This window comes from Platichthys flesus, chromosome 11, assembly GCF_949316205.1.
Source record: "Platichthys flesus chromosome 11, fPlaFle2.1, whole genome shotgun sequence".
Classification (NCBI taxonomy): Eukaryota; Metazoa; Chordata; class Actinopteri; order Pleuronectiformes; family Pleuronectidae; genus Platichthys; species Platichthys flesus.
Window position 1 is genome coordinate 16,112,077 of NC_084955.1, and position 11,742 is coordinate 16,123,818.

At 41.5% G+C, this 11,742-nt stretch overlaps 2 protein-coding genes across 2 annotated transcripts; both read right to left on the reverse strand.

Moving 5' to 3' along the window:
• Positions 1-323: 323 nt before the first annotated feature.
• On the reverse strand, positions 324-2,815 carry LOC133964334 (RIIa domain-containing protein 1). Its single transcript, XM_062398354.1, has 4 exons — positions 2,640-2,815; positions 2,437-2,513; positions 1,567-1,613; positions 324-1,121 (listed from the first exon to the last, which is right to left on the reverse strand). Exons 1-4 carry the CDS (start codon positions 2,718-2,720, stop codon positions 1,051-1,053), a joined length of 276 nt encoding a protein of 91 aa, XP_062254338.1. The 5' UTR covers positions 2,721-2,815; the 3' UTR covers positions 324-1,050.
• A 495-nt stretch (positions 2,816-3,310) lies between these two features.
• On the reverse strand, positions 3,311-11,338 carry il6r (interleukin 6 receptor). Its single transcript, XM_062398873.1, has 10 exons — positions 11,090-11,338; positions 9,245-9,868; positions 8,643-8,766; positions 8,170-8,348; positions 7,912-8,081; positions 7,107-7,251; positions 6,229-6,263; positions 6,065-6,113; positions 5,099-5,201; positions 3,311-4,956 (listed from the first exon to the last, which is right to left on the reverse strand). Exons 1-10 carry the CDS (start codon positions 11,169-11,171, stop codon positions 4,695-4,697), a joined length of 1,773 nt encoding a protein of 590 aa, XP_062254857.1. The 5' UTR covers positions 11,172-11,338; the 3' UTR covers positions 3,311-4,694.
• Positions 11,339-11,742: the final 404 nt, after the last annotated feature.

Below are 11,742 nucleotides of genomic sequence, written 5' to 3' on the forward strand. Positions count from 1 at the left end.
GAGAGAGAGAGAGAGAGAGAGAGATTTAATTGACGCATTCTCATGTGAAATTAACTCAGCATTGCTAAACAAAGATGAGTTAAGGTCTTACAAAGTTGTTGAAAAACTCTCCTCATATGTATAACTGTGACTTTTACTCTGATGTTTTAATTTAACCGATGCAGACTTGAATCTGACCCGATGATGCACAAACCAAGAGCACGGCTTGTGGCATGAGGTTGCAAATCAGGACGCAATGCTCATTCCTCGGTTTCATATTCCTATTCAAATGAACAGTGCAAACAGGATTACACAACCAAAAACAAACCAACAAATAAAGGGGACAAAAGAGAAATGTATCTTTATTTACATACAGAGGACGCTGGTAACTCACAACAACAGCGTCTGAGCAACGAGTGGTAATGAATGTTCAGGTAATGGATGTTACTGAGAAATACACTAAGGCGATCAGTTCTCTGTAGGAAAACAAAGTAGATTAAACTCATACAAAACAGAAATAAATTCCCTCTTCTTCTAATGTGAAATAAAAAAAACTTCTCAAAGAAATTAACAGCACACTGGACCACTGATAAATAAAGATTGAAGGGTTTTATCGTCAAATAACAAAGAGATGTGACTTTAATACGTAGAGAAGTGTCAACCTACTCCGACCCTCACACGCGCTGTGAACCCTGTGGTTGAGGGGACACTGCCCATATCAGACGAATGCAGATCACAGTATCTGAACTTCAGTACACAATTAACTCTTCGACATGTCCCCATGTACTCGCGTGTGTGTGATGTGACCAACAGTGTGTAATACCCACAGGACCTCCTCCTCCTCCTCCTCATTAGCTTTTAATCACACCCATTAGGAGAGGCCATTGGAAGCTACTGTATATCTCGCTGGATCCTGCATGTGTGACAGAATTCTGAAAAGCTATCATCCAAACAGTTGTGTAGACAGACACAAACCGAATAAACATCTGGTCAGTGGAGTTCCTATGTGTGTCGCTCAGGACAGAGAAAGACCCAAAGGAGAAGGCAGCGGCTCCACGACTGTCGGGTGTTTTAGTCCATGATGCTGTTTCCCTCCATTTTGAAGCTGACATCAGCGCAGAGGCTTGGGTTGTTGAAGTGATCTGAAAAAGACCCGACACTGGTTAGTGGCTGAGATTATGCCTGTGCTTGTAGGTTAACAGTATTACTTGCATGAATCCCCATTTGTTATTACCTTGGGGTCCATTTAAAGAAATACTAGGAACACTTTTCACCTTAAAATAGCAGCTTCAAAATGAGTTTGATGGTTCAATGACTTGGACTATAGGGAGAGTGGTGCCTCTTTCATCACCACTCCTCATCCTGAAGGCCTGTTCTTGCTCTATGTAACTTTGGTGAGTGGGCACAACCTCTTGAGAGAAGTGAATAGTCGCAGGTTAAAAAGCCAGATTCAGGCCCAGCAGGTTCAGGAGTAATGCTGGACCGTAGACCAGGTAAGAAGACTCAGAGGTCATTCAAAACACAATGTCCAAATCTCCAATAATCTGCGAGGAAATATCAAGAATTCTATTTTGCACCAAAACTCACCTGCAGCAAACTGCCGGATGTCAGCGGGTCTCTTCAGAAGCACATCTCTGTGAGGAGGACATCAAATACACAAATCTAAATGTTGACATTAAAGGTGATGAACTACTTCTCATAATGATACAGAGAGCTGAAACGACAGAGACAGTTTTTGACTATGAGCTTAGTGGAGGCTTCAAATGCATTTCTGAATCCAAGAGATAAACTGTTTGTACACGGCAGGTTTCATTAAGTGAAGAACAATAATTGTATTCATATTTTGTATAAAATCTCCCTCCACAAGTAGTGAGGTGTCTTTGTTGTATATTAGAAAACAGGTCACAGGGGACATCAGGTAATTAACCTGTTTCATTCTTCTTATTATTTTTTGTGGTCTAGTTATTTCTTCCATTCTTTTGCAAGATCTTTTTATTTATTGATGGTCTTGTTTTTTCCTTTAAATGTTTTTTAAATGTCTTTTTTTGTTACATTTTTTAGATTAGTCCTGTTTTTTTCTTTTATAAATTTGTTTGGGGGGTCCTGTTTTTCTCTACAAGGTCGGTCTTGTTTTTTTTCTGTATCTTATGGGGTGGGTCGTGTTGTTTTAACTTCTTTTATATCTTGTTGATTTGATAGTTGGTCGTGATTTTTTTTCTATTCATACATTTTTGGCATTTTAGATTTTTCTTATATTGAATTTTTGGGTTGGTGTTGTAGTTTTTTTCTCTGATTTCGTGTTGAAATTTTACAAATTTGTGGATAGGTCGTCTACTTCATAATCAAGTACACCTTTTGTGCCTTGATCTCTTCTGTGTGACATCAGGAGCTTTTTGAAATTTGTATTCTCTTTGCCATGAGCACAGTTCATCACATGGAGCAGAGCCATCTTCTCACCTGAGGAAGTCTCCCACCAACACCTCCAGCTCCGGGTGCGACCTCAGGTACTTCTCATTCTCGATTCTCGCCTTGATCTGGAAAAATAAGTAATGACGCATTTCCTGAAGCAGTCTTACAAACAAACAACATTTCCGATCCAGAAGGTGCAGTTATCGATTCGGACATTAAACACACGCGCCTCTGCAGTGCTGTGAAGTCACCTTGAACTGTCGCAGTTTCTCCTGCTGCTCGGGACTCAAAACACCGACCTCCAGTTTCGTCAAACCTCCTTTTCCAGCCATCACTTCTCTACAGATTTTTACTGGTCTAAATGTTTGATGGTCCGCTGGGAGCCATTTTAACAGTTAAGGGCTAGCTCAAATCGTGGCAGAGGCAGCTTCTGGAGGCACTTCCGGTGTCCACAGAAACTGCCACTGATATGTAAAGGCTTTGTTGCCGCACTGTTTCAAAACAGCTGCCTTTGTTGTAACAAGTGTCGGGGGGGGGGGGGCAGTTGGGATAGTTGCCACACTGTTTGGGGACAGTTGTCACAGTTGTCACTGCACGCTGATACAAATTCATAACTCGTTTATACGTATAAATCACATTTATATATTTTCACGGGAGTTGCGCTCAAACGGGGGGGGCAGCAGTGGCGTCTGCCTCAAATCGCTGCAGCTGCCTCGAGACGTCAGTGGCAGTTTCTGTTGCCACCGGAAGTGGCTCCACGAGCTGCCGCTGCCACGAGTCGAGCTGCCGTCTCTCCCTTTTAAACGTCCAGCTGCTGATGACACTGTTTGTGTACTGTTACCATGGAAAACGAGATCAGGCACTTGACAGCTGCGTCCTCTAGGGGGCAGCACATCCTAACATAACATAAATTATAGAAAGATAAGACGAGATAATCCTTTATTGGTTCCACAATGGGGAAATTTACAGTATTACAGCGGCAAGAGTCACAAATAAGCACAAGTTAGTAACTAAGTAAGTAACATGCAATATTCAAATATAAGGGCAATAATACTTAAGTGTAAGCAAATATACAATATAAAGACAACTATGAATGGAAAGACAGAATGAATATAGCACAATTAAACCAGAGTTAAAGTTCAGTCCATGATTGGTCCATAATAGTGCCTGTAGTTCTACTGGGAGCACAGCTGGTTCAACAGACTTACTGCTGCAGGAAGCAAGACTGATAAAAAGGAAATCACCAATACATGTACTACTGCGTATACTAGTGCTGCTGCTGCTGCTGCTGCAACATGGACTGGCAGTTGTGGTGTTTCTGTGATTAAAGATAAGCTACTAAGCCTCATAATATACATAATTATAGCAGTAGAACAACTATAATTTGTATCTTGTGTGCACAAGTTAATAAAATGTATAGAACTTCATAAATTAACTCAACACCGACACAGTAGAGGCATGATTGGCGTATGCCATTTTATGGCTTATAAGAGCAATAACAATTTGATAATGCGACAGTCAAAGGTGAAAATTAAACTGGATCAGCTGAGTTCTCTCATCACGGTGGCTGTGAGCATCTGAAGTTGTCAGAGGCGCATGGATTTTGAGGAAATTATCGTGTGTTAACATATCAATATATTTGCACACGAAATGGAATATATCAACTTTTTGGACTTTTTGAGCTCAGTAGCATGTTAGCTAAGAATCCTACAACCTTCTCAAGGGTACAACTTTTGGACTATTCAATCAAATTTTTTGTTGAGAAAAGAAAAGTAAACCACTTTGGTTTAAAGAAAAAGTAAACCATTGTGGTTCATTTAATACACAAATCACATTTCATATGGCTACATAATTTTCTTTCACAATTGTAGCCCTTTCTAGAAAACTGTTTATATTGTGGCTGAAAACCATCAAATCTCAGTCTGAAAGGCAGGAAAGAAACAGGTTTGTAAAGAATATGTGGAAACTGAGAGGGCAGGGTGTCAGCGAGATAAATGACAAACCTTTAAAAAAATATATACAGACATAGATGCAAGGCTTTACAGCAATTAGACCTGCATCAAACACATTTTAGGAGACAACAGGAACAGAAGTTAAAATACTGCTCTTATATGACAAATTCAAAAAAACATATTTTCCGAGGTATTTTAGGCACGAGATAGTTTGAGAGATAGAGCTGCGGACTTTACAAGCTTAGAACCACAACAGTTGTAAGTTTACCGTCCTTTTGTCATCTGTGACACTAGTTCTGAGGTCAAAAACACCAATCCAGCATGACTTAATGTTCTAGATTGTGTTGAGTGGCATCATATCCTCTGGGTCAAGAAATAACTTGTGTTGTTGAAGTGAACGGCCTCTGTTTTTTCCTCCAGCCTTAGCTCTTCCTCATTTTCTCCTTCCCCTTCGTCTGCTTCACCAGATGAGGGCTGATTGAAACACAGAGGGATGAAGGTCACCAGGGCCTGTCCCTCTGGGTCGGCTGTTGTGGTGGGTGGAGGTTGAGAAGAGTCACTTGACTGGACGGGGACGCTTAAACAGTGGAGTTTAGACATGAGTCTGTCCTTGTGTCTGAAATGAGAAATAAGAGATTAATTTAAAACGTATATTCGTTAAAGATTTATAGAGCGAATTCAAATTTTGGAGTCAAGTTGGATTCATGCAAACCAAGCGCAATAACCGGGTGCACATTAATCAGCGGATGTGTCACTACCTGAACATGTAGGCAGCCAGAATGATTGACATGAGTAGAAATGAACCACAGATCCACAGGACGTGATGCGACACCTCTATTCCATTAACCACTGGTCGGGGATCTGCAGTGAAGACGGGGAGAAATCGTAAGGGATCAGAACAACATCCATGCAAGTGTGTGTGTGTGTGTGTGTGTGTGTGTGTGTGTGTGTGTGTGTGTGCGTGTGCGTGTGTGTGTGTGTGTGTGTGTGTGTGTGTGCGTGCGCGTGTGCGTGTGTGTTATAGGTGTGTTGAGCCATGTATCCTGTGGCTTGTTTCGTTATTGAGCCTCACTTATCATGATGACATGGCTTCCTGTTAGAACCGAGAGGGCCGGGGGGCCGTTTTCAGCACTGAAAACATTTAAAGTCTCAATCCAGCAGCTTATAGCCCCCCTATAACCCTTCCTTGTTCCTGAAATTACATATTCAAAAGGTTTTGTCGTGAAGAATTTCCCCTAATGGCCTTAAAATTGCTTGGATGTAGCTTCTCACCTTCCTTCCTCATTTTGTGACTGAGATCTCATAATATGCTAATATGTCCTGTCCCCTGGCATATATCGAAATTTCAGAAATATTATTTGTGTGTGTGTGCGTGTGTGTGTGTGTGAGCGTGCGTGCATGCGTGCATGCCTGCGTGTCTCAATTTGTGTGTGCATAATCAGATTTTTTAATGTGTAAAGAATGTGCGCTTCGATTTTTAAATGCAATCTGGAAATGCTTATTCAAAAACTGCATCTTTCATCCATCAATGTCCATGCACACATTCACAGCTCAACATCTCTACACATGTACAAATGTCAATACAATTGCAAACCTCATTAAACATATACAGATTTTTTACAAGTTAATCTCCCTCTCTCTCTCTCTCTCTCTCTCACACACACACACACACACACACACATACAAGCACACACAAACATACCAGCACACACACACACACACACCATTGGGTGTGACGTCCTCAGCAGATCCTTCCTCTATGGATTCTGGGAACTGTTGATTAAAGGAACAAACAGAAGAGAAAATGTGAGTTACTGCAGGAAATTAAAACAAGCTAAATTACAAATCCTTTCCCCACAGATCAATGACACACTCTTCAGTCTCTTACCATCGTGGCCATCAGATCATCACTGAGTTTATAATCTGAGGAGATAAAATAATTTTGACACAAATCAGAAAAGCTACAATCAAGTTTCAGAGGGATGTAGATTGACATTTAAGCAACTTCACTGTCTCAATGATCATGTCTAATAATTTCAATAATTCAAATTGTGTAATTCACAATAAATGTGCAGCTAGACAATGAGAACATTTGTTTAGCTTAGCATGAAGACTGGAAAAACCAGCCCTCCTTTTGCACCGAAGATAAAATATCCACTAACCAGCACCCCTTGAGGCCACGAGCATACACACCATGTCAGTTTATCTAATCCATGTAAACATGTTGAGTAAATATTAATCTTCGTATTTATAAGAAGTGTATTCCCCAAATAATCAAACTGTTCCTTCCAGTTAGGAATGGTTACATGGAGTTTTTCAGTATTTTGCAGATGCACCAAAGATGTTATGAAGAATTTTTATGGAATGTGACAAACAATAGCTGAGGTGTAAACTTCCGAAATAGAGTGAAAGGATTCAAAAGGTTTCAAAAAAGAAACACATCTCTAAACCTCTGCATGTGTGAGTGGATGATTTCATGCTCAGTTTTTCCAGGAAGGAAACAGGAGCTCTGCTTCCTTAGGTTGTCATGACTACTTTTGTCTGTGTCCAGGGTGGATTATGAATGGCTTGAGTGCTCGTCGATAAAGTTCAAGGATTTACAGGTCAATTTATATCACGTTCATGTCCTAAACCAACTGGGTACGTTTTCTGGCTGTTGGCTCTGGGCAATAAGCAATACTAACTTTGGTTTTCTACTGATAATGGTGACACCGACACATAATCATTTTGAAGTAGCTTGAACATGTATAGACTGTATATATTTACCTGTCCAGCTGCTGACGTTGACAGGGGAACTCCAGTCGCTCCAGTGACCTTCATATTCTTCCTTAGTCCTGACCTGAATCAGGTATTCAACACCAGGCATCACATCAGTGATGGTGTGCGAGCGCTGGTTCCTAATCATTTTTATCTGCATTAACACAGACACAGGAAACCAGGTAGATATACATTACTCTGATGTTAACCGAATTACAGCGGAGTCTGTAATAGTGAAACAGCCAATTCACATGCTGATTGACTGAAGCAGATCCTGTCTCGTAACGTGCTGGTGTCGGCTACGGCTATGTTCTGCTCATCATGTATGACTAACAGCTTTATTATAGAGCCATGGAGACCATGGATTTGTACGGTAAATGTTGTTAGCTCCATACCAACGACACGTTACAATGGTCCACATGTTCAAATAGAATTACCACACTCAAAAAGTTTCAGTCTAGTTTTTTCCAGATTCATGGAATCAAATCAGTTAACCGGTGGGTCTTTATGAACACTTGTGCCAAATTTGAAAGGATTCTCTTAAGGCATTCTTGAGATATCTTGTTCAAAAGGCAAAAATTGTTTTGTGAAATCAAAGTGATCATTGACCTTTGAATATAATCGCATCAGTTCATCTCTGAGACTAACTGAACGTCTGCACCAAATTTGAAGAGATTTCCTCTTTCATAAGAATGGAAAGGACGCACCAACATACTCAGAGACAAGCTGAAAGCATAATGCCTTGCCAGTGCAGAGGCATAAAACTGCCACCCCCCCACCACCACCCTCTGTCAGTCGCTCCGCCACCACACACCTGCTCATGATGATTCGAGGACTCCAGCGGTCGATATTTGATCTCATAGATTAGTATATAATATCTGTCTTGAGTCTTCCAGGATGTGGAAAAATTCCAGTTGACCTTTATCCATGTCTCATGTCCCTCCACCTGCGAGACTGTGATGTTTGATGGGGGGTCCGGCTTCACTGTGAAGGAAGGAGGTAAAACAGTGAGAGCAGCTTCACAGAGCTTTCAGAACTTTAGCACCAAGCTGACACGGACACGCTCGCTTACAAATGTCCAGAGGTGTGAAGGGCAGCAGGGCGCTGGTGGCATTGCCCGCGACGCTTGTAACGCACAGGTAGGCCATGTGATACGTCCTCAGCTCGTCCTCATTGAAGTCCAGAGCGCACCAGTAGCGGGACAGACGGGATGAGTATGAGCACTGGTAATGACGGAATGAGCCTGTTGGTCTGCAAGAAGGTGGAAGGGAAGACAGAAAGACAGAAAGAAAGACCAAATGTTTCACATCCTCTCATCACTTATAATGATAATATAACACTTAATTAAACACTTTGTCAGTAGTTACGATATTTCAAATTATTCACATGCCCAGTTTCATCAGATCTTAAATTTCCTTCAAATGTAAATTTGTCTATGACGACTTAATATCCCTTCGGGGATGAATAAAGTTATCTATCTATCTATCTATCTATCTTATCCCACTTTGGGGAATTTCTCACGAAATATGGCTTGTGTGTCCTCACCTTTTATTCAGCATGAGGGAACAGTTCACGTGTCTGCTCACAGGCCTCTGTGGCGTCCACTCACAGCGGATCTTACTGCTTGGTGACTTCTTGTAGCAGGACAGCCTGGGCCTCTCAGGAGGATCTGACAGGACATTAATACAGTCAATCATATGTTGCCTTTAGAAGGAGGAGCAAACTTTGGTCCACTATCTTTTATCCAAGACCCAAATGTGAGGACTGTGCCAAAACACAAATTCTCACATTTGAGAGGATGTGGCCAGGGAATACCAGGGGCCAAGATTTCAGCTGGGGGGGCAATACGTCCCCTGGCCCAACCCCTGGATCCGCCCCTAAAATGTGCCTTATTTTAGCCTGATAAATAAATAAAAATGTTTATTATTTTTCTGTAAACAGGCCTTTTTCTTTGCAGACATAACACAAGTCAGAGTTTCACTCGAAGTGTCTTTGCCCACTGATCACGACGTGTGGCCCTTTTTACCCCCAATGTTAAAACCTTGATTTGTTTGATCAGTTAGAACATGACAAAGCAGTTGTTTCCTTTGGCTTGAATCAAAGTGACACATCACCTCCAATTCCACTCCTCCATTATTCGGACTCACCTTCAACAACTACCCTAAAGGAGAACCTCTCTCTGCCTCTGTGATGACAGCTGTACCTCCCAGAGTCCGTCTCTCTCACCGAGAACATAGACAGAGTCGCTCCTCTCTTCTCAAATGTGATTTCTCTCCACTCTTGTCTCTCCTTCCGCACTGTCTTCCCATTCAACTTCCACTGAGGCCGTGATTTTATGCCTCTTGTTACCCTGCTCCCGTTCTCCCCTTCCTCCTCCTCGTCTTCCCAGTAATCTCCCTCTCCCTCCGACTCTTCACCGTCCCAGTTGGACTGACCCCTCAGCAGCCCACCCACACTGGTCGGTTGGGTCACGTGAGTAGTGGGAGAAGTTGTGTTTGCTGTATCTCTGTCTCTGGGTCCTCTGGTTTCTGTCGTCACAGTACTGACTTCTGCCTCAGGGCTGCTGTTGTGTTCTTCCTTTAGGGAGCTCTCCTGTTTGCTGTATATAATGTTTCCGGTGGTTGTGGGTGCGACTGAAGAACTCGCTCTCCTGTTGGCGTTTGGGCTGTTTCTGGCAATGTCGACCTTTACTCCATCCACCGTCACATGACCTTTGCAGGTGAGAACCAGGTTACTTCCCACGGATAAAACCAACACACCTGGTGGGGGGTCTGCAGTGACAAACAAATGACAAAAACATTTTAAAGAATTAATAAAGAAAAAAGTCTGTGTGTGCAATCTTGAATCGTGCATTCAAGTCTATTTTGAGTTATTTTGCCTTGATTTTTACAGTCACAGTTGACAAGACACAGCACACAAGATGCAGCAACAATGTATATCCACCTCCTTTTGAACTTCCCCTTTTAATTTGTCTGTCCTCTTCCTCATTCGTAACTTTCTTTCTTAACCTCGCACCTCTTTGGGTCGGCACTCATTTCATATTTATGATTTCTGATATTTACAGGGTTCTGCATGTGCATCAGAACTCTCACAGCCAATTACGACGTGAGCTGTAGTTGTGTATCTTCCTGTTTCCTGGAAGTCCATTGCCCTTAGTCCGAACTGTTTCCCCCCCCTCCCCTCCTCGGTCTCATCCAGTTCTCTGGCTTGTCCCTGGGGAAACTTACATGGGATCTGCAGAGTGTGGAATGCTTTTAGGTTCAATGTCCTTTTAAGAAATGTTTTCCTCAATGATGTCAGTGATTTAAGTTCAGGATTTGTTTTACATCAAATGAGGAGAAGTTGCCTCAAATCCCCACAACCCCCTCCTACAGGTTTAGTCCAGTACAACAAACATGACCCAAGGTTAAAAACACATTTAAACTTGATGCCGATTGGTTCGTAAAGAGTAACGTGAACAAAGAGAGCAGCTATTTCAATTAGATAAAAGTCTGCTTCATTCTTGTCATAATAATAATGTAAAAAATAATAATGAATTGTCTTAATTGTAGAGCACTTGGTAACTGCTTCTGTAACAATTAAGTAATATAATAATAATAATAATAATTTTCCTTTTTTTAGAGCACTTTGTAACTGCTGGTATAACAATTAAGAAATACAAAACTTATACTATTGCTACTACTACTGCTACTGCTACTACTAATACTAATATTAATAATAATACTACTAATAATAATAACAAAATCTGATTTGTTAGGTTAAACCTAGATCTTTGTAAATGTCAGGTTCAGTTAAAATCATCGAATCTCTCCCTGTGGACAATACCAAAATAAAACGCTTTTACATCTGTTCTTTAAAAATCAAAACAGAAACTGTGTGACTCAAAACGAGCCATATCTGTAGAGTGGGTTCCTGACTGGACTTCGCAGTCAGTATTAAACAATGGCAGAAGAAATGAAGAAAGAAGAAAACAAGTTCAGGTCGGATCTCACCTCTCCTGGGACAGCTGCCGTCGAAAATGCCGCGGACCAGCGTGGAGCTCAGCGCGAACAGAAAAGGGAGAAAGATCCTCATTGTTGTGATGCCGTCTCCCTTCGCCGAGTCGTCACACCATCACCCAGGATTCACGCGAACGGCAACAGCTGGAGAAAGTCGTGTCTGTGAACCATCTCATCCAAACTCATGTCAGTCCGACAACAGACAGCCCTCCACCCCACACATGATAGTGAAGAGCAGTTGGCAGCTTCCTCTATGATCCCTCAGACCCGTTATTGTGAAATCCCACAGAGACGCAGAAGGAATCCCCCTCAAAGAAATTTAACATACAAAGTCCGTGTCTACATTTGTTTTTTAAATATCCTGATATCATCCACACATGAGGCACAATTCAAATTGACTGTGCAGCTTTTCAAACTTTGCTTTATTTTACTTTATTTTATTCAAAGGTAATAAAACTGCTGTTTGATTTGCACACTGCTCAAATCTATAAATATTTTCACCTTTGCATATAGAAAGTGGTAGTTTGCCAAAACCTGATTTTTGTTTTTGCCACAATAAAGTTTTTTGGTGGTAAAATTCTCCTGCTTTCGGTTCTTTTTAACTTTACATAATTTCACGTGTCACTACACACGCTTCTACTTCTTGC